Genomic DNA, 26,246 nt, shown 5'->3' with positions numbered 1-26,246 from the left:
TGAATGGGGGTTGTTAGCTAATTCAGCCAGGATGCCTTATTTACTTGCAACTTAAATATGAGCTGTAGACCAAACAAAATCTGTTCATACAGCATGGACAGAAAGCAGCTTTTTCCTCATGACTTACAAATGTGAATGAGTCTTGCTGTTAGACTGCTGACAGAGCCTCTTAAAATGTTTAGAGTATGTCCTCCATTGTGAATGGATTTTGTAAGCCTTGTGGGTATTGTATGTATGCAGAGGAACACATGCATTCAACTACTTCTGAATGATTACAATTCCCTTTACCAGTTACTCCAATGTAATTGAATCCCTAAAAATATACCTTTGGAGTGCTGCTGAAAGGAGTCCATGAGAACAGGGCTTTATGACTGATATCTGAAGCCTTCCACCAACCTTCTTCTGATTTTTTTTTCCTCAAGGGACAATGATGATGCTGTTTCTGTAAGAACAAAACCAAGGTAGCTTTGATGTAAAAATGTATTTGCATTCATCAAATTCAGTGGGATTAGGGTGAGGTTTATGGCTTCCCAGAGTTACTTGGTCTGCCTTTAGTTAGATCAGTGCCCTCTGTCATGGAGCAGCTGGTACCTAAACTGAGGCTGGGCCAGCAGCTCCCCTCCTTTCTTCAGAGAAGGTCTGAGGTTTCAGAATTGCCTTGTGAATGAAAGCTCACACATTCCCTGTGCCTCTCAAGCCATTACTGGCCTGGGTTGGAAGTGATCCTCAGAGATGTCTCTCTAGAGCAGAGTTACTAAACAGACACAGCACAGTCTCTTGCTTCACTAGCAGAGGCTCAGCTGATGGGGAATCCAGTTACTTTCAGGTGTCTCTCAGCTCTGCTGCTTCCTCTTGTTATGTTTTCTGCCACAAAAATGCGATAGGCAGTGTCTTCAAATCATCTTCAGCTACCCAAATTTATGAGCCTCCCCTTCTACTTTACAGTATTTTATAACCTATTCAGGATCTTCGTCATATGATCATGAAGAACTGTGAAAAACAATTTTTATAACATATGCATATATTTGTTATGATTTTTTTCTCTTTTGAGTTTGCCTTAGGCTCAAGAAAGACTGTAATAATCAGAGAGGGTCACAGAGACAGCTTTCTCCAGTAACTTTATTCTGATATGCTGTGTGTATGCACTGGTTTTTTTTCTTCTTTTGTTATCTACATGAACATTTGAGGCTTTTTCATTCAGCTGATGGGGAAGTAAATGCTTTTATATACTTAGGCCACTGACATTAGTGCAGATCTACTTCTCTCCTCTACATCCCACCGTGGTTCCATACTGTGAGTAGAAAGAGGTTACTATGGAATTTCTGTTAGGAATCCTTCCTTCTTTAGAAAGGTGTGTGCCAAATGGTGCTGTTGGTGGGCCTGAGGCTCAGCTTGATGTATATGTAATTTATCTATAATAGAAGGACACCTCCAATGCTTTAAGCCTTCCTTAAGGTTTAAAAAAGTATTTGGCAGTTGTTATTTGTGGTGTTACATCATTTCACATTTTGCCTTGCTTTCCTAAGTCAGGGGCTGGGTGGAAGGGGGGCATTTGGGCTCTACACTGAAAGGCTGCAAGGCAACATCAAAATCTTTTGGAAATGATAAGTGTGGGAAGCTACCTTCTGTCAAAATCTTGATCTTAGTGAATTATTTCTTTGTGAATAGGTACTAGGTGGATTTCTTGAGCTGTTCTCCACTTTAAGGGTTTCAGGATGCCAGTCTGGGTTTCCTGGTTTTCCATGGCAGGGGGTGGAAAGTGTTGGTCTTTAAGGTCTATTCCAACCCCAACTGTTCAATGATTCTATAAAGCACTTCTTGGTGTTCAGGTTTATAAAAATGTTTCTTGAATTATTCCTGAATTTTACTGGGAAATGGCTATGAAATTCTGTTTTTAGAATAAGTGCAGCTTGTATTTGTGAATATGTTGCTGCAGAGAGAAAGGACAAGTCAGGTTTACTTCTGTTTTCTTCTTTCTTGTTCTCTAGGTAACGAACACAAAAAGTAACTGCACAAAAATGGTAGTAAAGCATTTTAAAAAATCATACCCTTTTACATTCCCTGAGAATATTAAAATAACATTGGTAAATTTTTAATGTTTAGGAAATATTCATGCATTATTTTAACCTGACAGGGTCTGCTTTTTATGAGCAAATGTCGAACCAAACTTTATACTGTAGTGTTAGCAAGTTGTAAATGTGCCTTTGACATCAGTAGGAATTGTAGGTACTTTAATTAAAGTTTCCAAAGGACACGTTTCCTCAAATGCTCACAATTCTACGTAGCTGGTTAATCTTCCTCATGCATTTCTGTCTCCAGATAGTACTGAGTGCAAATTGTGCTTATGACTTGAATGAAAACTTAATTTATTGTGATAGAGTGGCTGTATTTTGTGAGCTAGCAGAGCCAGCTGTGGTGCTGGTTTGGCGTGTGAACTCTGCCAGTACCCAGAGATTTCCCATCCATCCTGTTCATGGCACAGAACGATTAATTTCCCTTTGCCCAGTGCAGAACTCTCAGGAATCTTTGTTTTGTGGGGAAGTCCAGGTTTTAAAACAGGATAAATATTTGGAAATCACTTTTTTTTACCTCTTTACTCTGTTATTCTTTTCATGTGGAAGGCAGTAAGGCGACAGTGTCCTGTTAGTGCAGTGCAGTGAGTTTTGGACGAACCCAGCTTTGCTCATCTCCGTTTTACGGTTGCCCAGCAAAGGTCAGAGGCAAGGAGCTGCTCAAGAACCATGGTGGCAAAAACATGATACTCCCTTGGCAAGGGCTGTAAGACATGCAGGGCTGTGCTGGGGCCAGCCTGCTGGGTGCTCTGGGCCTGCCCTGCCCAGGGACATGGCTCACCCCTGGCTCCCTCTGGAGCACAGATTGTGTCCAGCCCAGCACCGGGCACCGGGGGGGCCTGGTGTGTCCTGCCAGTGAATGCCTGCTGGAGCTGTTTCCTTTTGGTTTTCTGGGAGATGTGATTTGTGTCTTGTGGCTTATAACGTCAGGAGGGTTGGGTCCTCGTGACTGCAGTTACTGGGCTTAGGTATTCATTTCTGAAGGATGCTGACAGGCTGTCTCTGTAAGATGCTTAGCTGTAGTTAGGAGCAGCCAGGCAGCCAACGCTTGCCACTCCAGCAATTGTGACAGCCTTGAATTAAACAACAATTGACCATATTAGAATACATGTAACAAAGAGGGTTTTGTACATTAGCTGTACATGGATTTCTCTTTCTGGGAGCTGAGCAAATGTCTGCTGGGGTTTCGGTTTTACTCCTACCTGACCTTGACTAGAGCAATTTTGAGTTTAAAGCATGTTTGCCTCAGCTATGCAACAAACCATTGTGTTGGCTGCTTAGTTCTTCACTATTTACCTAGAGAACTTTCCAGTTTGAAAAGGCCTTGTTCCTAGATATGACAGATGTGTTGCAGTTTATATAAGATAGAAATTTGGAGCAGGAGCATTTCTCTCACATTAAATTGATGCTCACAGCAGTCTCCGTATTGTGGGCAGCTATCTTTAGAAATAGCTGAATATATCTATGCCCTCAGTGAAATGTAGAAAGCAGCACTACTGAGGAGGTATTTCATTATTTAAAAGGTGAATGTTAAGATTCACTGCTGCTGATGCTCTGTACATGACACAAACTGCAGATACAACACATTGGTGCTAAATTAAAGAATAATAAAACTGAGATAGAGATGGTATTGCTGAGTTTATCCTGCTGACAATTCTGTAGCAATAAGTTGCCTCCTCAAAATGTCCCTTCTTCTCAATTTTTCTCGAGTTTAAATTCAACTTTTTTTTCCCTCTTTTTTATTTTCCCATAAGAGACCCAAGAGCTTGAGAACTGCTTGTTTATAAATAATGAAATTTGCTCTAGTTAGGTATACCAAGAGACAAGTATTCAATCATTTCTCTGCCTTTGGGTGCCAGCTCTGACAAGAGCTAGGCTGTGATTCAGTGGATGAACTGTCAACCTTAATCCTCATACTTAGAATTTATATAGCAAGTTTACTTAGTGAAGCAAGTTTATTTAGTTTCTGTTTTCTTATAAACCTTTAAAAACCTGCAAATTTTGCCATGCTTACTCTAATTTAAGCCACTATCCTATTCTACAGTTTACTGACCTTATTTTCACTGTAATGTTTATTTTTGCTGATATTGTAGAAGTGGTCATTCTGCAGTAGTGTGCCCTTCTAACAGGTTATTTATTAAAGATGTTGGAGAATTGCTGTGCAAAGCACATTGCGAAGGCAACCACCTCAGTACTTTAAACAGTGCAATAAAGGTATTTCTCCATGACAAGTTCACAAGTGATCTGTGTCTGCCTGCGTGGCTGTTCTGAAGTTTTGCACAGCTCCTCTCTAATTCCTAAGCACCAATGATCTTTGAACTGCAATTTAGGTGTCCAGTCAGCAGAGGTGTTTCTGGAGCAGTGGCAGCCAGTGAGTAACTGCTGTGTAAAAGTAGAGAATGGAAAGCCCTACCTCTCTTCTCAGTGCTCCACTCACATATGCTGGGATCATCTCAGCATGAAGGGGCAGTGCTTCCTGGGTATGTGGCTTTGTGCTCCCATGCTTTTGTGGTGAAATGTGTAGCTTCTCTCACACCTCTGCACGAACAACATGTATTCTGACATCTGGGTGTCAGCACGTTTGTCAAAGAGCAGAGCGGAGTAGTAATGGAAATAGCTGAAACTGGAGCAAAAATAATTTGTGGGGTTTTCATCAGGTATTTTCTTGTTGCCTTTCTAGGTCTGATGTTGTTGTTCTGTGCTTTTCAATTGCTAATCCTAATTCCCTGAATCATGTGAAAACAATGTGGTATCAAGAAATCAAGCACTTCTGTCCTCGCACACCTGTCATTCTGGTGGGCTGCCAGCTGGATCTCCGCTACGCAGATCTCGAGGCTGTTAACAGAGCCAGACGGCCTCTGGCAAGGTAAAGTTTAAACAAAAATGAGAATTAAAAAAAAAAAATCACCTTGGTAGTCAGGTACAACGCTTGTGAAAGAGAAACTGGAGAGCCTAGTTTCCTTTTTTTTTTGTACAATGAGAATATATGTGCTTTCTTCTTTTTTTAATTCTGAGTTGGTTAGTTCTTTAACACACACAGTTACTAAGTTTCCCACAAAATTTTTGCACATTGGATATCTAAATGTGCTTGGGTGGCAGAACACTACAGTAAGAGAGAGTTGGTAATGATTATTGAATGTTTTCTTATGTATTTTACTCCATGAACATGTGTATCATGTCCTACCCTCTCAATATTGTCAGGTACTGCTTTAAACTGTCAGATTCTACTCAAATTATCTTAATTCTCAATTTTTTTTTTTTTTTCTAAATGTAATCCTAGATCATAGCAGAAAATGAAATGGTTGCAAATTAAACTTCTAAAAGTTCTGAGATTAAAAGAGAGTTTGGGGGTTGTTCTAGAGAAGCTTTGTTTCTCCCAGATACAAAATACAACCACGTATTTGGCCACAACAATCCCACAATAACTGGCTCGCTCCTAATTTATTCCTTTTATGGGAATTTCAGTGAGACCAGATTCACGGAAGTAATATCCATGATTGTGTAATTAATGACTGTATTGTAACAAATTTCCGTAAAAAGATTGAATTAATAGTTTGTGAGCCCTTAGAAAACTTTGTATTGCATTGCAGTCAAACTCTTGACTTAGCAAGATGATTTTTATAGGTCTGTTTGTTTATTAAACATTTCTTTTTTGTGGGGGTGGGGTGGGCTTTTTGACTCTTTAAAAAAAGGAAATTATCATTTTCAAAACTCCTCTACTGCCCTAATCCTGCTCCCTGATTTCACCATTAGGAGGTTTGAGTCAGAACTCTGTGTGTCTGGCACAACTCCTGCCACCTGAACTGGTTATTTATTAGCGGGCACTCAGCAAGCTGTTGTCTGGGGCGTGTTCCATCTGTGCCAGCTCGTGTCTGCCCAATACGGTGGGCTCAGAGAACACACTCTTGGGTCGTGTCTTCTGGGGGGATGATTTTTTTTGCTGGGAAAATGGATCCTAGCCCAGACTTTTTACTGGTTTGTTTACCCTGCATCATGTACTAGAGCTGCTCTGGAAATTCATGCGTTCCCACATAATACTTCTGCAGCCAAAACAAGCCTATCTCCTGCAGTGTGTGTTGTTACTTTTTTGTTGTAGGCTACTATGATTTTCTTTAAAAAGCACGCGCTTAAGAAATATTCCCATTTCATATTTAGCTGTATTTCTGGCATTTTTTATGTCATGAGAATTTTCATTTGTGTTTAAATGATGGTTGTGACAGAATTTCTGAGTAGTAAAGGATGGTAGGAGGATTTTAAATAATGGAAGTTCTTGAGTATCCTATCAAACTTTTTAACTGTAAATTTCACTTTAAGTAAGAGGCAGCTCCATTTTGCCTAAATGATTTCTACATATATTTAGTAACATTGCAAAGACACCACCAAACTTAAATTAAATTAGAAGTATATTCTAAAACTCTGTGGAGTCATGATTGTAGATTTCCAAAGGGCTCTGTGCACTTAGTTTTATATTTTGTTTCATTTGAATGATAGTTATCTCAGATTTAGTGCTGAATATTTGGTAAAATTCCATGCTTTCTAGCGTGACTTTGTGTGACAAGGTTCATTTTTTTTTACCCTAGGCCAATAAAAAGGGGAGACATTTTGCCACCAGAGAGAGGCAGAGAGGTTGCCAAGGAACTTGGGATACCCTACTATGAAACCAGTGTATTTGACCAGTTTGGAATTAAAGATGTGTTTGACAATGCAATTAGAGCTGCCCTGATCTCCAGAAGACACCTGCAGTTCTGGAAATCTCATTTGAAGAAGGTCCAAAAACCTTTGCTTCAGGCTCCATTCCTACCTCCAAAAGCCCCTCCTCCAGTTATCAAAATTCCTGAGTGTCCCACACCAAGCATGAATGAAGCTGGATATTTATTGGACAGCCCACTGTGTGCAGATGTTATGTTTGTTCTTCAGGAGCAGGACTGCATTTTTGCTCACAAGATTTACCTAGCTACCTCCTCTTCAAAGTTTTATGACCTTTTCTTAATGGAATGTGAGGAAAGTCCATACTTGGATGAAACACAGTGTAATAAAGAAAATACAAATAAGGATGTTCTGACAAGTCACCTTGAGACAAACAGTGACAGTGATGAGGCATCCTTGAAATCTCCTGATGTTAAAATTCCCCCACCAGAAAGTAGTGAGTCTTTAAACATGCTAGAACCTGAATCTGGTGAAACAAACTCTGCAGCAAGATCTCTGTCATCCTGGGGTAAGGGGTTTGTTAGTGTGCACAAGGAAATGCAAGTGAATCCTGTCTCAAAGCGGACGTGTCCTGTAACTGTGGTAAAAATGGATTCCTCTGTGCAGGCCGCACCTTTTAAAACTGTTTTGCAGTTTTTATACACAGGCCAACTGGATGAAAACGAAAAAGACCTCACCAGACTGGCTCAGATTGCTGAAATCTTGGAAGTATTTGACTTGCGAATGATGGTGGAGAATATTATGAATAAAGAAGCCTTCATGAATCAAGAGATTACTAAAGCATTTCATGTCAGAAAAGCTAATCGGATAAAAGAGTGCCTTTGCAAAGGGACATTTTCTGGTAAGTAAATACATGCTTAAGCAGGAAGAGAGCTATTTTTTTATTCTCATCCATTTAACTGTCACTTCATAGACTTCAAACAATGTGACATCTTACATTATTCTGGGAGGAGGGATGACCCCAAAATTGTAGTGTTACTCAGGCCAACTGTTCCAACCTGGGATTCTATAGTTTCATTTCTCAAAATCTACTCAGAGCTTTTAAATAAGCAACCCAATTCTCAGAAATGTTGAACATTCAATAGCCCTCTTTACAATTAAAGCTTTTCATTAACTATTTAAAATGCAAGAGTTATTTTTGAGGGGGAGGTCATGGGAAATGCAGGATGTTCTTGGTTAACAGCATGCAAGTGAAACGCATTGTTGAGACAAGGTTACACCTTAAACACAGACTTTCAGCACTCCTGTGTCTTTGTTCCCATGGCAGATGTGACATTTAAATTGGACGATGGAAGCATCAAGGCCCACAAGCCACTGCTGATCTGCAGTTGTGAGTGGATGTCTGCTATGTTTGGAGGATCATTTATTGAAAGCTCCAACAGTGAGGTATTTGTCTATTTTTGTCTCTTTTGTTTACCATGTCTGATGGATTTAGGATGATGGAAGCATCATTTATTTGAAAGGTTGCAACAATCCCTACAATCAGGGATTTATTCTTCCTTGCAAACCTGGGATGCTTTTCTTCTTAAGGCATTAAATAAGGTTGCCCAGGAAGACAACATTCTTTCTCCAATGCACAAGTCTTCCTCCAGCACTGGAATGTGTGTTTAAACCCAAAATCCTGTAAAATATTAAATGTAGGGAAGGAAATTAAGTATGAATTTGTGAAATCCTTTAAAATATTTTTTTAGATTTTGTAAATATATATTTATATAATCAAAATCACTACAAAGAATTCTTGGGGCAGGGGCATTGATAAAGAAATTAAAAATAAAAAAGAGCTAAAGACATATGAGTGTTAAACTAGAAAAGGAAGCTGTTTTAACAGTAGATTCTGAGCTAACTTTAGGAGAAGTTCTACTAACTTTAGTAGAAACTCAGCATAGATTCTGCAATGCATCATCTTGTCCTCTGGAATAATGCAGGTATGCAATACAGTTTAAACAATCTCAATGCTTTGAATTAGATTTTGCAGAATCCCTGTATTTTCATGTGCCTTCATGGTCTGTTTTTCAAATTCTGAATACTCGGCTAATATTTTTTCTTGTGCCATACCCTGTTGTGTTTGTTTGTTTTTCTTGTTGCTTTCCATATAGTTATGCTCATATGAAGTGTTCAGGTTTTTTTGTTTAATATCCTGATAGATATTTTTCTATTTAGATTTTTCTGGCTTCTTCTAATACAGCTGTAAACATAATTCCTTTCCCAGAGACACACTCAACAAGTGGTTCAATAAAAAGACATAATTTGATTCTAGTATGCAGCATTTGGCAGTGAAGAATATGCAGTTATTTTCTACCAGCCTATTTCTAATTATTAGCTTCACAGTCTTAGCTTATCTTTCCAATTTAAAATATTTAGCTTCCATTTTGTAGAGTTTAAAGCATTCAGTAATGCTTTTGGAAGTTTTAAAATATAGGTAAATATGAATGGAATGGTTTACAAATAATAAAAAACATCTATTTTTACATACTGTTTTTTCTGTATTTGGGCAAATTTTATAAACTCATTCATTAAATTTACAGTTCTCTGCATTAACAAAAATATATCAATAATGAATGAGTTTCACAGATAGCTGCTCTCACTTGGAGAACAGAGCTGCTTCCCAGCGTGGCTGATGTGCATGAAAGGTTTATGCTTTAGCATGAGAAATTAGACAGTTTTTATCTTAGTCTTGGTAGCTTCAACCCCATGCTGGTTACACTCATTACTTGTGTGCGGCAAAAAGGTCTTATATTTTTTTTCCTCATTTTTCAGTTCTCAGTTCCTTCTCAACCTTGTTTACCTGGACAATTTAGTTATTTACCAAAAGACTGAGAGGAGTGGTTTCACTGTTATCTTTTGTTTTCTGTTATTCTCAGAATCCACAGACTACCCCTTGCCAGGATCAGATAGATTGCATTCCTCAAGGAGTCCACCAAGGGAGGTTTGGCATGGGAAGTGCTCAGTAACTGTTATGTGTAGCTGTCAATTTGTAGGCTAGAGAGCATTGAACAGAGTCACTGTTTGATGTAGATCCAGTTCCAGCTTGGATATAACCTGGCAAAGGATCTGACTCTGGAGCAATGCTTACCTGTTGGCAGTGTCTTGAACTTGAATGGGCAATTTCTGCTTTGAAAAATGTTTTTCCTGCATTTCTCAAATGCCTTCAAGAGAAAAAGAGACAGCCAAGCAAAGTGAAAGAAGTGAAATATAGCTGCTACATGAAAATCCGTTAATAATTATAAATTCTCTTCTTAAATATCTTTTTCAGGTAGCTCTGCCCAACATAAACAAGACCTCCATGCAAGCAGTTTTAGATTACTTGTATACTAAGCAACTATCCTCCAGTCAGGAACTGGACACCCTTGAGTTAATTGCATTGGCAAATAGGTTTTGCCTTCCTCACCTGATTGCTCTAGCAGGTAACAATTTGTGGCCTTGTCCAATGCAGTATCTTCTGCAACCGCTGAAATTTGCTTTAATGGTTTTTGGAACACAGGATTTTCTCAAGTGTCAGAGAAATGTTTTTTTTTTTTTTTTTTTTTTTTTTTCCTGAGAGGGGTATTGTAATGCAAATTGATATTTTCACACAGAGAAATGTATTTGTCTCTCTCTTGCCTTTTTTAGTTTTGTGCTAGTCCAGCTCAGAACACTGAAGTTTTCTGTCCTGTAAAAACAAAAAGAGTAAACCTTGTCTTTAGCATTGAGGATAATGTCTGTGGATTGTAATATCCATTCTGTTCTTGTTAATTTACCTAAAACCAGGAAGGATTCTGGGTTTTCCATTAAGTAATGAATGAAGTGCCCCACTTTATATTTCTGTTCAAAGAGAGTAACTGAGCCAATTCAAAACTTACCTGGATGGTCATGTTTTTAGAAATGCTGTCTAGGTCCCTTTTCACTAGATGAGAATTGGATATTTTGGTATATCTATGGGGATTCAACCCTCATTTCAGAAAGAAAACCTTTTCAATCCCATGTTTAAAGAAAAATGACAGGTTACAATACCACTAAAGTAGTAAAAATAAATACATACACAACCCTGACCTCTGGGTTTGTTTGGTTTGTATTGTTGTGTTTAATTTGTTTCTCTCTGTGTCAGTAATTTGGCATTGTTCTGGAGACATGACCAAGACCAAAACTCAGAGAAAGGTGAAACAAGGCTACACCTACCTACAGGACTACATTTAGGAAAAATTTAATCACTTACCAAACTCTGGCTCTCCTTCAGTTGTGTAGCAGGACTGTGCCTGTTGTCTTTACTGGTTCTGACAGACCAAATCTTTATTGCCAAATTTTATTTGCACATTTTAGCTGAAGTTTTGGGTATTTTTTAAGGTAACTGCAGCGTAACCATACATACAGTATTAAGAATATTTCATTCCATTTGATTCTTGGTGAAATAATTTTGAGTCCAAAGGCTACTGCCAAGAACCGAACCAGTAGAATCAAACCAACTGCCAATGTTTCCCAAAAAATACTCAGACTTTTAAGAGTCTAGGAAAGGGTTAAGGAGAATCTTGAACTGAGGTGATTGTTGGGGGGGGCTGGTCAGCCTTCATCTGAATCCCTAGGAGCATCCACTTTGAAAACCTAAAGAGGGCCTGAAGTGACCTTTTCTCTATCAGTGCTGTGTGTATACTCATTAATAAATAATTCAGTGGCAAGTGCACTGTTGATTAAAAACTTTGTATGACTGAAAGGAGACAGCTGATCCATATTTCTAATTTAAATTGAATATTGTACCCATGCCAGAGAAAAACTAGTGGCTGCTGAACTTTGTGTTTCTATAAGTGGTTAAGAGCCACATCTTCAGCTACAGCTCTAAAGGTCAGAATTTGACTTCCCCCAAATCTCAGCTTGCTAAGGATACTTGTGTGTATGTGGCCCCTGCATAATGCTGGTTACCACCAGGAGGAGGGAGAAGATGGTGCATGGGTTCTTTGTGACCATGGTATGACCTTGCAATGTGACTGTTTGCCCTGTGAGTGATGAGTTTTCTCCCCTAACAGAGCAGCATGCAGTGCAAGAGCTGACAAAGGCCTCCATGAGTGGGGTTGCAATAGATGGAGAAGTCCTCTCCTATTTGGAACTGGCACAGGTCAGTGTACACAGCCTTCTGAAGAGATTCTGGTCAGCTGCAGAACTTGCTTTTAGCTCCCTACTGGTTCTGAGCGTTGCTTCTAAGTGGCTCAAAGTGTGCAGTTCTGAGAGCGATTGACGATAAAACTTAGTTTTATCTTCTATTTTAAAGAAGGTTTTCTTCATTAGTTCAAAGGTAAAATATCCCTTTAAGTAACCTCCAAGGAGTTGTCTTTCAAATATATATTTTAGTTTGTCTTGATTGTGGAACTTCCAAGCTCCATGTTCTCATGACCATGGTGCACTAACTAACATGAAAAGAAATGTAATGAAGCTGTTCAGCTTTGTAATGGTGAATGATTCTTGCATTCCTTTCAATTCAGTTCTTGGAGATATATTTAGACCTGTACTGCAAAGACAACATTTCTTGAATCCTTAAACTGGCTACTTAAAGTCAATCATCTGATAATTCAGAGTATGTGCAAATCTTCTTTATGTTCAAGTGCATTTCAATATTTCTTGAGTCCCATAAATAATTAAAAGAGAGAGCTCCCAGCTCACAGTTAAACTGCACACCTGTTTCCCAAAATGCAGCAGACTCCCAGTTACAGCGGAACAAGCTAAAATATTATTTAAATTTTATTATTCTGGATTTCACACTAACAGTGAGTCAGCTGCAGCTTGGCTTGAAGTAGCACTAAAACACTGCACAAAAGTAGCACTGAAATGCTGGCCAGCATGCAAGATTCCCTGCAGCTGTTTTCGAGACCCTCTGTGCAACACCTGTAATCCTGTTGAGAAACCAGAGCTGAACCCTTCCCAAGAGAAAGCAGCTCACTTCACTTCATTTTTATCTTAAGAAGGGCAATCTTTCTTTTATTTCCTTCTCCTGGTTGGAGACAGAAGAAATATCTCTAACTACTGTTAGAATATCCTCTGTGGCCAGCACCTAGCTCATGTTTATACTCCAAGACCAGAGCTGGCAGTCAGAATGAACGCCTGGGACAGTACGGCCAGGTACCATCTGCTAGGACCATTCCAGCTTTAGCTGTTAATGGGGGCTGCAAAATGAATGATAACCCCAGGAAATGGAATAAGCTCTTTGTTTTTCTTCACAGTTTCACAATGCTAACCAGCTGGCAGCTTGGTGCTTGCACTACATCTGCACCAATTACAACAGCGTTTGCTCCAAGTTCCGCAAGGAAATCAAAGCTAAATCTTCAGGTATGGGCAACTTCCCTGCCAGTTTTCATCAGGTTTCCCCATCTTTCTCCCCACCCAGTTGATTAAACATAAAGACAAAGATGAACTCACGTAGCTAAGCCATGAGACTGAACCTCTGTGCTATCTTGAACAGCATTCATAAATTCTTATCTGCAAAGAAAGGTTATAATCATTAGCTTGATTGCTGGGCAAGCATCATGTTCTTTACCTAATTCAGTGATGCTAAAAGGAACAGAGGTCTTTTTCAGGCTCTGCAATGAAAAGTGCACTCTGTAAAGGCCTTGCTTTTTTTATAGTTTTGGTGAACTAATGCCTCTTGTGTGTAACCACTTCCAAAGTCTTTTCACACATAAGGCATTTGAGGAAACTGGGTGAATCCTTGATAAGCAAGCCAGCATAGAGAATGGATCAATGATTAACTGCATAGCTTTTTGCAAGACATTTCTGGAATTTGTGTAACTTACTGGCATCTTTTGGGATTTTTTTCATTGCTTTTTTTTCGTCAGATAATCAAGAATATTTTGAGAGGCATCGGTGGCCACCTGTGTGGTATTTAAAGGAAGAAGATCACTACCAGCGAGTCAAAAAGGAGAGAGAAAAGGAAGATGTTGCACTGAACAAACATCATTCAAAGCGGAAGTGGTGCTTCTGGAATTCCTCTGCTGTAGTTGCCTGAACAAAGCAAATAAGTGGAAATCTATAGCCAGGAGTTACTCTTATTGTTAGAAATAAGATAAAGTTCAGGTTTTCAGGAAACTGTGTTCCACTTGTGCATTTATTACTTCTAGGGTCAAAAGCACAAGCTCACCGAAAATGAGCCTGGAACAGCTCCTTGAAGTCACATGTATATTTTTGACTGGTAAGCAGATAAATGTCAACCATTATTACATTACTTTTTATACAAAAAAGAAAACCAAATCCAGCATTAATGTTTCAATCTCCAGTTGGGAAATATTTTTATACTGTCTGGTGTATTTTGTTCAGATAAAATTCTGGATACTGTTTTGTTTTACAGACCACAAAATAACCATGTAGCAGCTTTGTAATTAGATTTTAACTATTTTTACTATGCGAGTACAGTGAAATAGACAATCTTCAGTCATAAGAGACTGCTTTTAGAGTATCTCATAAAAAGTCATCTTAGGAAAAAAAATCTAGCTGTCTACTATAGGTTGTCTTTTTCAAACTAAGTACTGTGCACTGGTAATATAATTAGATGGTTATTTCCCCTTTCTAAAGCAAAGGGTTAGAATAAGATCCAATAACTGCAAGATATAGAGTGCTTGATCTTTGCTCAGCTGAATAATAGACAGTATAATTACCTGTTCAACTGCAGGCAAATGTATTTCTAATATTTGCCATGTAAGTGCAAATAATTATGACTATGTGGGCCATGTGAAATCTAGTGATTCTAAGTATTCAGAGGTTTTATATGTCTAGATCAAAGAGGATATTTCTAAAATCATTTAGAAGGGCTTATTAATTTATATCCTTATACAAGTATGGATCTGAATGCAAAAAGCAGTTACACTGCTTGCATTTGAATTACTGCATGGCAGTTACCTTGTTCTGCAGGATCTTCACCATGCAGCTGTTCCTCATGCTGAATTCCTTTTTGCTTCAGTGCAAGCAAATTAAAGGGCTGCACAAACAAGTAGATGTTATCTAGTGTTCCAGCATTTTGTAAGTGAAGAAGGGTCTTCAAACACAAGATTACTTCAGTTTAATCCAAATTATTTTATAGCTTTTCCCAGGTAGAACAGAGAGTTTTAGGTTATTTTTAAGTAGGTGATATATTTCCTGTGGAAGTAGATGTTCCCAGAACACTGGGGGTAGACTGATGGCAGAAAGGCAGGAATTCTGCCCAAGTGTTGCAAGACAAGCTTCCAGTGTTTCCAAATAGCCTGTGTGTTTATGACTTTTTATCAACCACTACTCTAAAGCTGCAGTGTTACACTAGATTATATAAGGATGAGAGCATTTTTTAAAAGACCAAAACTAAAATACATAGACTGTAGAACATACACATGCAATCCTGTGCAGTGTCTCAGGCACAACTCTGTAACCAAGATAGTATTGTGTATTAGGTTTGTTAATACTGTTCTGTGCTGGCAGCTCAGCACACCAATGTGAAAAGCTGTTTGTTTGTTTGTGGTTTTTTCTCTGTATCCAAAGGCAAGGCAGTACAGTCACCCCCCAGCACTGTAGGTCAGGAAAGGCTGTGGCCTGAAAGCCATAAACACCTCGACATCTTTGCATTCTGCATGGACTCACGCCAGGCTGAGGCTTCCACAGCTGGGTGGTTGGAGCCAGCAGCACAGGAGGAGAGGCTGCTCTACAAACCTTCATGAGGAGAGCAAGTGAGAGATTCCTACCCCTCTGAGATCAATCACCACATGGTGATAAAGAAGGGCTATAAACGATGGTTGCAAATAGGTCTCATTAATTCTTGGTCAGTGACAATGTGGACAAGAACATGGAATAAGAGAAGATGTGTCCAGACAGAAAAATAGCTGTTGTCATAAAATGTTAACCTGTCACATTTTAAGTAAGTATTGCTACTAGGTTTTACACAACCAAAGCTACTGTATGATTGTAATCTTGCCAAACTGTAATGGATATATAAATGAACCTGAGGTATATGCAATAATATCCAGTTATTTTAGTTATCAGCTACTATAACCAAGTGGCTGGTTCATTTGGTTAATGCTGTCTATGGCCTTTAATCTTGGTGGTTATTTTGTGTTTTTTATTTTGGAAAAAAAAAATCAATAAAACTGTTTAGTTACAAATTGTCTCCTAGCTCTTTGAAGAAGCTTCTTTAATTTTGCCTTGCATCCTTCCCTTTTTAGTGTTGCTTGTAAGCATTCAGTTGTGCTATCATTCATTGAATTTTACTTAAATTTTGCATATTTACATAGCACATTAGGATTTATGGTTGGGAATGTCACAAAGAAATCCTACAGTTTGCTTATGGTGTTGGAAGGTTTGTGCTTGTCACTTACTGTTAAACTGCACAGCAAAAGAAAAACAAACCTCTTGCCACTTTTCCCCATGGTTTCTAATATTTAATTAGCATGATATTACCCAAGGGACATGAAACTAATTGGTCATGACAGACAGAGGGAGGAAAAATGTAGGTAAACAGCAGGATGTCTGTAAGGTTTTCAGTATGCTCTAACACTGTTTTTCCTACTTTCTTACTGCCTTAGTTGTTAACCATCTTACAGAATTCCTCATTACCTATTAGCAAACCCTCAGCTTTATGAATACAGCTTATTTAATTGATATATGTGTAAAGTTGGCACTTTTCTAGACAATTTTTGAAAGATATCATGCAAAGAATGCCATGTTAAGAGCTTTGAAAAAAATCACTAAGCAATGCAAATGACACTGAAAATAAGTACATTCAGTACAGTGTTTGTTTTTCAAGTGGTAATTTATGAAAATGTTACATATCTAATTTACTTTTGGAAGCAAAATTTTATTTCTTTGAACTTACCATTAGTAAAAGGTAATAGGCTCAAAAGAAAGCCTGCTGATGTCAGGTGTAAAAATGTTTCTCTTGTTTATGACAAAAGCAGTAGCATGGGAGGAAGGAGCAAATCAGAAGCATTGCTCTCCAGGGTATACTGTTTGAAATATTAAGACTAATATTAAGAAGTCTTTGTTTCTGGGGAGTCTCATTCATCTTACCTCTTAGAAAACAATGTTTTCCTATTTGTTCTTTAAGACAGAATTTCTGCCAGCAAGTTTTTCTTCACCACAACAGAAACCAGTTTCTGTGGCTTCCTACCTGCAAGTAGCCCACCAAAGCCAGAAATAGCCAGTTGTTGTGTAAGATGGGAGTGGCCAGACTTCAGCCACAACTCCCTGATTTCATTCACTGAAGACATACTCTTCACAGTCCTTTAGTCAGATCAGGCCTCAAAGCGAGCAAAGGTAAGCTAGACAGTACTAAAAATGTGGGTATGTTAAGAAGGGTAGAAGAGAGTGATCGGAAATCCCTTCTGAGCACTGAAAGCATGGTTCTAACAGAGGGAGTAAGGAAAAGCAGCACAGTGATTTATTGCCCTAATTCTTCAGTAGCTTGTCTAGAGATAGCCCTCAAGAATAGTTTATGCCTAAAAGTGTTTGATTTGTAAAATTGGGGGATTTCTTTTTTCCATGTTCAAATAACAAGCAATGATAGAGCAACTGAAGGCATCTTGGAAATCCTTCTCTCAGGGTCAGGTCTCTCATCCTCTGTACAAAGAGGTTTAGATAAAGATCTAATGAACTAAATAGGATTAATTTTGCTACGCAAACTCCAGGATCGTGACATATTTAAATTCTTACAGACTTTAGGATTAAAATCTGGTGAAGAGATTTGCTTTGTCAGATGAAACTACAGTTTTGTCCCTATTCTGTCCCTTTTTTTTAAATCACAGTCTTGCTACTCTTGTCACTGGATAGGCCAGCATTTATTTACTCTGAGTTGGATTCCAAAGTATGTACTATGCAGTGAGCTGTCTTTAAGGGGTATGCTTGCCACTCCTGAATCCCCTTAGATTTTCGGTCTATTAAAATGATCTAACAGCATTTGCATGAGTTTACTTCTCCTGCAGGCAAGATTCCCATTGAAATGGATGAGATACTACACACGCACACTTGGGGCTTTGAGGTGCCGCCTAATGAATTTCCACATTATCGCTTGCCTGTGTTCCAAATCTCCCAAAGAAGTTAGCTCTGTGTACTGCATGCAGGATAAGACAGTGTGTTAGCAGTGATAATCCCCATCCTGAAGGCTCTACAATAGGATAATTCATTGTCACTTAACTGATGCCTATGCCTTTAGCTAAGAGAACACAACCCATGTCATGGATTCACTTTGCACTAGCAGCCAGAGTAGTGAGACTATTGTATATTTATATATGCAAACTAAATCCCTCACTGCTGCTTACATAAAAACCTTGATTTCTGGTATAAATATGAAAAGCTTTTGGATCAAGGCTACAGGAGGCTAAGATGGAAATTTGAACATTAGAAGATGCAAGAATGGTTATGCTTATGTATCCCAGCTCTAGAGAAAATCAAACTGAAAAGGTAAAGTTGTGATTCAGGGCGAGCCTAACATGGGACAACAGACTTGTGATGGCTCCTTTATAACTGTTCAGCCTCACCTGCTGGTTTGTAAGCAGGCCACATAGCTACAGCATCCCACTGGGATGTTCTGCAGCAACAAACATTGCCAAGAGGCCGGTCCTGCATCCCACCCCCACACCATGGCGGGGGCACAGGTTACAGTGAAAACATTACAGTACATTGCTAATTCATCTCAAGTCCTTTCCTGTACACTGCTACCTGTCTGTCCTTTGGCCTGCAGAGCTGTCCAGTACCACCTCCTGGACATCATATATCTGTTTTGTATATGTTGTATCTGTATATGTTTTTGTGCCATCTTGAAGGATATTCCAGAACAGCAAGGACCTTACCCCAACACAGAAAGGATCTCCAGGCAGTTTCCTTCCGAGTGGCTGCAGATCCTGGAACCAAGCTCTGTGGCAGCCAGGTATTGGCCTGTTTAGGGATTTCAGGATAAAAATAATATAAATCAACAAATTTGCAAAACCACTCAAAGTCAGAGACTGAGTGACTGAACACACAGGCATGAGCTGTGTGCCTGCATGGACAAGAGTATTTCAGGTACCATCTGAAGATGCTAAACTGGGAGGGGGATATTCCCTGGACATAACATTTCTGATTTTCAGCTTTAAAGAAAAGCAGCCTTCACCATTAGACAGAATTAGCAAGCTGGGTGCCATCCCTCTGTATTGCACAGGTCCGAGGCCATGGAGGGCTGTCTCACCCCCCACCCTCACACTTATCTGATAAGCAGCCAGGTGAAGCCATATCACAGTGAAGATTTTCATAAGAAAATCTTGCCTTTGACATTAAAAAAAGAAAGGATTCTTTAGTTCCCACTGGGATTAATATTTTTATTTTAATTTATAGCTGTATAATAAGGATTACATGGCATTCCAGGTATTACTACTGAGTATTCAAATTATCCTCACAGGTTATAAAAAAACCCCTACAATTAGCAGTTTATGAGTATATGATTACATTTGCATCTTAGTCATTAAATATAAGCTGGTCATTCTGACTACATGATCAGATGTGATTGCCTCCACCACCCAATATTTTATATATTAGTTATGCACTACATACTACAAAGAAATGTCTTTACATATTTCTCCCGGGTCCTCAATTACAGCTACTTGTAAAATTTTGTGGATCCCTGTGCTCTTTGTATCACATTTACATTTTTCAGTTATAGAGTGTGTAGGGTGAGTTTCTAAATAATTGGCAGATCTCATCAGGAGTTGAAAATCAGATGATGGTGCCTTTTCCCACAAGCACTCTAAAGAAAGGAGATTTCTGAAGAGTCCCTGAGGACTCTCTGGGGTGGGAAGATCTCTGTGAATCCTTCCTGTTCTTGCAGGAACAGGACAGCTCTCCCTGCACAGGAAGAGCTGCATCAGCTTGCAGGGGATGTGATCAAGTGTCAGCAGTCCTGCAGTCTGTAAGACATCCCACAGCACTCTGAAACAGCCTCAACCAGGTGTGACCACTCACACATTTACTGCTCATCTCCCAAGGACTTCCTCAGGCTGTTCTGTTGAGGCAGGTCCTCCCCAGCTTTGCTCCCCCTTCCTTTTAGCTGGCCAAGGACAGCGAAGTCCGAGCATGCAGAGGTGATTTTTTAGCCTGCTGAGCACAGTGCAGCTCTGGCAGGTGCTGCAGCTCCCACAGCTGCACAGCCCTGCCCTTCTCAGCTCTCGGGGTAGGAAAGGTAACAAGCAGACAGATGTCTGCCCTTAATGGCTTTTTTTTTTTTTTATCTGCTATGGGGGTCTGTTTGTTTGTTTGCTGTAGTCACAGCAAGGTTTGTTTTCTGGAAGCTGTTTGTTAAGAAGATAGGAGGAATAAGAAATTAAAAAATTACAGTACCAAAGATTATTGGGTGATTACCTCGAGATAATTGGGTAATTAGGTTAAAGACTTGCTTTCCTTTCTGCTTAGGCCTCCAGGATGTCTGAAGGTGAGGAGGTGACTGAAGGTTAGCGCAGGCATTGCTGGGCAGAATTTTCCTGTTAATAGGACAGATTGCTCCTCTGTAGCTGAACCGAGGGACAAGCAGGCTGCTGCCTGGGAGTTTGGCAAGGCACTACAGTAGGTGCTGTAGGGCTCCAGGAAGTGTTCTGTGCCCTGCATCGCGTGGGGGTACAGGGAGTGGGGAGCACGTGTGCCAGGCATCTGTAAAAGGCAGGCACTTGCTGCAGCTGTAGGGGTAGGATTTAAGGGCCTTGCTGCTCTCTCCTGGATCCGTGGCTTTTGTTTTGACATTGCACACCTGCCCAGCCCATTCATGGAGAGACTTGGGCCAGGGAGTGTCATCCTAGAACCACATTCTCCACTTGGGCTTCAAAAGTTTGTTTTCTTATATCTGGTACCCAGACACTGAACAGAAATCCAGCAGTCTTACCCACTGAACCTTCAGCCATTCTAAGCTGTCTTGCCACATGACACTGGGGATATGAAGAGCTTTGAGTTCCCAGGTAACCTGGAAAGGTTCGTGGAAGAGAAGTTTACTGGAAGTTAATAAGTTCATAGAAAAACATGCCTGAATGAGCAATTTCTAAAGTCAAACAAATAGCTGGGGGTTTGCAGAAGAGCTGTTGCTAAATGGTCATTCTGTTTTTTGTTGCTCTGGGCATCAGGTTTTGGCCACTGTCAGACACAGCGTAAGGGACAGACAAATCCTTGATCTGACCCAGTAGTGATCATCTCTTCTCTCCAGAAGTGCTGGGATGAAGAATTCAGTGCAAGAGGGAGGCTTTTCCCACCTAACCATGTGCTCCTTTGCAATGAGCCCACCTAAGAACTCTATCCAGCAGGGTTCTTTCCATGCCCTTTGGCTGATCACCTTCCACTATTGAAAGTTCTTGTGATCCTCTAAATGCTATTGGTGTAAATGCTAATAGTAAATCCAGGTGACAGTGATGGCAGCAGGTTAACACACAGCACTCCAGTGTGCCTTCACTGCACCACCTGCACTGAATGGAATTATTGCACGTCTACTAAGCCACATCTTGGCAGGCTGGCCAGCATCCACAAGCACCCATAGCCACTCTAGAACACTTTGCACCTCCTGGATGTTTATCCAAAATTTGTTCCAGACTGCTCTCCGGATTCGTGTCTCTTGTTCAGCAGAGTTGAAACAGAAATGGTTTTGCCAGGGTCATGCAAATGATCAAGACCTGCCCCTGATCTTCCCTCTCCTTTAGGTGCACAACTGATCATAATCAATGCTTAATGGATTGTCAGGTGAAAGCTACAGGCTCAACTGCTCTCTCTGCGACTGCTTCATCAGCTATTTCTTTCAGGGACATGTAAGTATAAGACAGATCTCTTTAACTTCCCTTTTGGCCTCAACTGCAATACCTAGTGAGTAAAATCCAGCCACCACATTTTCCCCTTGTGGCTTCAGCAGTCAGCTACACCATCATCCTCTGATTTAGCATCAGCTGAGTGAAGCATCCAAGTCAAAACCACTTGACATGGGCACTTGGCATTTCCTGAGCATCCTCATTCTTTGACAAGGCTTTAGCTGGGCACAGGGAGGGCACACTGGCACAGTCTCTGTATTAGTTCGGAGTTCTCTGTGCACTGGCATACTGTAGGAAGCCAGCAGGCTCCTTGGGAAGAGTTAGCCCTTCTAGCCAGCCAAGAAAGCAGGCATCTGTAGTGCATGGAGGGTGGTCTTCAGCCTGAGGTGGAAACCAGAGAACCCCAAACTTAAGGAAGGTGGAAGGGCTCTCAGGGAGTAACTAAGCTTTCCATTAGCATGCAAGTTGGATGGCATCAAATGAAACTAGCACAAGGCAGATTCACAACCAAAAGCTCCTCTTCACACCAGTGTTAGCTGAGATGCAAAATTTCTTGCCAGAGAACACAGGCTGGAAGCTTACACAGCTCCCGAAAGAAACCTTTAGGGAAGAAACCTATCAAATACAGATCATCACCTTTACTTCAGAACCTAAGCCCAAGACGTTGGAAGCTGGGAATATACTACCAAATAACATTTTGTCCTTACTTTTGTTGTATATTTCCTGGAGCATCTGCTGTCGGCCACTGTCAGAAACAGGAACCGGGGCAGAGCAGACCTTTGGTTATCTGCTTGTGGCTATTCCTGAGTTTGTGATTAAGGACTCTCCTGCCTCACTACGAAGACCCAAACCTGCTGTTCCCCTCCCTCTGCTACAGAGTCCCTTGGCTTCTACTGGGTGTCAGTTCAGGAGCTCATCACTTGCCTGATGGCAAGTACAGGTTCAGCCCAAGAAAGGGGAGGAGGGAAAGCGTAGGGATTTATCCTTCTATCCCTTCTATCTATTCCTGGAATGTTGTAGTGTTCCTACACTGTTGTGTGCCAAAGAGGAGGTCAGAAGAGGTCAGATCCATGAAGGGACTGTGGGACTGAAAGACTGCAAAACAGACATCCCTTTGGTTACAGGAGCCACACCCAGGCATCAGCTCCTGGGAGTGAGATGTTCTAGTCCTGCCCAGTATTCCTAATGATGAAATCTGCCCTCAGACTTCAGTGAATGCTGGTTTTTGTTCCAGATGATGTAAATCATATGGGGATGCACAGCACAAATAGTGTCTGCCAGGGATTTTAAATAATCTTGAATCATTTTGCCCTAACCAAGCACCCTAAGTGATGCTGTAGATCCCCGGGGTCACCTACACTGCCCTGCTCTCTAGAAATCCCTTCTGCCTCTTGGGAATGAATCCATTTCCAATTCTAGAGCTGCACAGTAGCATATTAACAAAAGAAATCCCTGCTGTGAGCAGTGATAGGGAAAGAGGGAGATATGTCTTGCCTTAAATATGGCCCTGAGCCTGTTGCTGACTGCAGAGAGCCAAGGTAAATATGTGTCCAGCATCACTTCTGCCCGCCCTCGGCCTTGCTTCTTCCTCACTTGGCTGATTTTCACAGACAAAGCACCATCACTTAGTGTGATACACATTCCTCCTATTGCACTGGGAATAATCCTTCATTGCTATAAGCTTTTTCAATTTTCTTAAGACCTTTTACTACTTTTCCAGCATAGCATAATTTATTTTGTTGAGTGGTTTACACATTGAAGTGTGTGAAGTTGTATTTATATGTCTCTGATGAGTTCTTTCCTGGCTAGTGGATCAGTGCTGTGGGGATTTTTTTACTGTAGCTTTTTGCTTTCACAGTGCAATTTTTCACCTAAAAATGAGACTCCAGACCTGCTGACTTCTGCCACTTCACACCAGTTCAATTCTCAACTCCAGCAGACACAGTAGAGCCTGGCACCTTCCCTGTAGTGGAAGCTTCTCACTTTTGTCCAGAGCAGTTGAGGACCCTTTAAACAGCAAACTGCAACTGTCCCTCTGAGGTGCTGTGCTTGGGTTTTCTGGCTTCATGCCCTTAGTTTAAGTTACATATGTTTTTCCATGGATTTCTTACATACAGTTTTAAAAGTTTAGGCTCTGTCTACTCGTGCTTTTAAAACTGAAGTGGTTCTTTCTTCTCCATACATTCTGCTCCCTTTTGGAACACAAGCTTTCTGTAAACCATAAGGTGTGGGCAACAAGCGTGATTAAATCTAGCTGTAGGTGTGCTCACATCAGAGCACAGCTAAAGTTACACTTGTTTTTGTGCAAGTGCCATCAGTTACTGAGAGCTTGTGCAGCACCTCAGGTAGGACAGAACAAGGCACAGTCAGAGCCATCAGACACTGCCCAGTCCTCACTATTTTTTGAGAAAGGATGAAGAGGCAACACACTCCTCCCAGATATGCTGATAAACAGATTTCAGTCACAGCACATCACTTGATCTGCCATAAATGCCTTTTGGGAAGTGCCCAGGTTCAGATGAGAGCCATGTTTATGTGAGGCTTAGGACCAGGATTTTTTAATAGAGACCCAAACCTTAGAGAGAACACCTATATTTGTCAATGGAGTGTATATGGAATCTATTGTTATTAAAGCAACCTGGTTAACAAAACCCACAGCTTTTCCTAAAGACAGATTCAGAGGATTTAAAGTTCAGGGAGAATAGCACCTTCTGTCCTTGCCCTGCCTCACTGGCATCCTGTTGGGCAGACTAGGCCTTTGGTAGTACTGTGACAATTACTGCCTTTTGGACTGGTAGAAAGAAAAAGGAAAAGAGTATTTAGAGGAGGCTGAAGTGCTCATGGTAGGGAACAGGAGAAGAAACCAGGCCTTGTTAGTAGATGCAGAATCATCCCAATGAGTGGATTTACCTGCATTCACCTCAACTGAGAAGGATCTTTGCAAGCCTCATGCACACACTAAGCTTCAGGTGCTCCCTGTGGTGCCATCACCCTCTGACCTCCAGCTGCAGGGAAGCACTGGAGCAACTCATTAGGCAGGGCCACAGGTGAGTCATTAGCACAACCTTCCCACCCTTCCCTCTGGATGAGTGCCACCTGCACAGATGGCTTCCTCTTGGCTCTGCTTTCTGCTGAATTGTAGGTATTGGAGCCTGCCTTAGATCAAATCTGCCTTTACATTGCTAGCTAGAACAGAGCTGTGTGGATGGTTGTGAAAGAACATCATATTCCCTCAGAAACAGGAGGCTCATTTCCTGGTTTGGGATCTTTTACCTGCTTGTTGTAAGGGTTTTAAGGATTGCCAGAAGAAGAGGAAAATGTGTCAAACAAAAAGGCATTACAACATCTAAAGAAGGCAAGTTAAAATCTGAATGGGCTGTTGGGAGCCTCAAGCAATAGTAGTAGCTGATCATTAACTTTTCTTGAGTAGAGCAGGCAGTGCTATAAAAGCATATTACTAAGATTAATTAATTTAGCACCACAACACCTCTTAAGTAGGTGGATTACCTCCCTAAATAATAGAAAAGTACTCTGTGGAAGTTAATTGGAAGTACATCAGCTGCACAGAGCCCCACACCTACTTGTAGCTTTATACTCATTGTATAAAGCTACAACAACAATTCCCTCTTACAGTGTTGAGCAAAGCATTTGCCCTGCTATTAGTGACCAGCTGGGATTTGTGGTCAAGATATCCCACATGGCAGCTCATCCCTACAGTTACTAGATGTTTTACTACTTATTCCTTAATTAAACACCTCTTTCTTTAGCACAATAGTGTAGTGTAGCAGCAGGGAGCAGTGAGTGAAGTCCAAAGATGATGGGAATTTACAACTGTTTTCTTACCAGAGGCATCCAGCAGTGTCATGAACTAGCACAAGCCAGCCCCAGTGAAAGCAGCAGAAGAAGGTTTATAGCCAGCCGAGGTCCTGGATGCCAGAACTAGACAGATGAAACTGTAAGGAGCCCTTAGCTCAGTCTAGAAGCAAACATACAGGTTAAAGAAACACAGACCTAAATTGCTAAGAGCAGGCAACCACTGAAGTGCCATGGAATGGAAGATTTTACGTAAAGGGTTTCTATAGGTTTTGGAATATAAAAATCTCCTTTTCCAGTTTACACTTCATATATAATAGAAGAAAAAAATCCACTTAAGCCCAAGAAGCGTGAAGCAGTTTACGTTCTACTTCCTTTAGCTCTAAGCACTCTTCTCTTGTCCTCCAGCAAGAAACTCTGAATTAGCACCTTCAGTTTTTATAGCACTCCTTCTCCTTCTGCCTTTGCAGCCCCTCCCCTCCTCTTCCTCCTCCCCTGGGCTTTATTTCAGTGGGCTTTAACCTACAAAGTTCAGCATAGGTTTTAATTGTTATATCCATCTTTTTCTGCTGAAATTTTGTTCTACTAAGTACAATAATACCTTCTTGCTTTTGGAAAAGAGCTTTAATAAAAGATATTTTTACATCATAGTGTAAACCTACTCATACACTTTGGCATGTTCTTCTGTTGTGGAGTCATCTGCTACAGCCCTGTCTAAAATTTGGAGCGTGGATCTCAAAGAGGGCATCTCCTCAGAGGCTCTTGAGGAAGAAAGGTAAGAGAATTCTGCTGATCATGAGAGAAAGTGGTGTTTAACCCTTTTGTGTGTGCTGTTGCTTCACTTTCAGTCTGCAGCTGAAAGTTTCCTGAAATTGTTCACATGTAACCTTTCTTCCTTGGTTACATCAGGCAGCAAGGCCTGAGGAAAGATTTC

General features: G+C 40.5%; 1 protein-coding gene and 1 long non-coding RNA gene across 3 annotated transcripts in view; both read left to right on the top strand.

The window, feature by feature from the left end:
* Nucleotides 1–15,853, top strand: part of RHOBTB1 (Rho related BTB domain containing 1) — a 49,137-nt gene extending 33,284 nt beyond the window's left edge. For both annotated transcript variants that reach the window (XM_053949147.1, XM_053949148.1), the window contains exons 5-12: nt 4,753–4,938; nt 6,653–7,620; nt 8,047–8,165; nt 10,033–10,183; nt 11,774–11,862; nt 12,962–13,067; nt 13,574–13,926; nt 15,243–15,853. In XM_053949147.1, the coding sequence (XP_053805122.1) occupies nt 4,753–4,938; nt 6,653–7,620; nt 8,047–8,165; nt 10,033–10,183; nt 11,774–11,862; nt 12,962–13,067; nt 13,574–13,743 (1,789 nt within the window). In that variant the 3' untranslated portion in view covers nt 13,744–13,926; nt 15,243–15,853. The remainder of the gene's footprint in view (nt 1–4,752; nt 4,939–6,652; nt 7,621–8,046; nt 8,166–10,032; nt 10,184–11,773; nt 11,863–12,961; nt 13,068–13,573; nt 13,927–15,242) is intronic.
* A 953-nt stretch (nt 15,854–16,806) lies between these two features.
* On the top strand, nt 16,807–26,044 carry LOC128791459 (uncharacterized). Its single transcript, XR_008432049.1, has 3 exons — nt 16,807–17,009; nt 18,515–18,618; nt 25,964–26,044. It is a non-coding gene; the product is annotated as an uncharacterized LOC128791459 (long non-coding RNA).
* Nucleotides 26,045–26,246: the final 202 nt, after the last annotated feature.

Source organism: Vidua chalybeata, chromosome 8, assembly GCF_026979565.1.
Source record: "Vidua chalybeata isolate OUT-0048 chromosome 8, bVidCha1 merged haplotype, whole genome shotgun sequence".
Classification (NCBI taxonomy): domain Eukaryota; kingdom Metazoa; phylum Chordata; class Aves; order Passeriformes; family Viduidae; genus Vidua; species Vidua chalybeata.
Note: the sequence above shows the minus strand (reverse complement) of the source record. Positions and strands in the feature narration are given on the sequence as shown.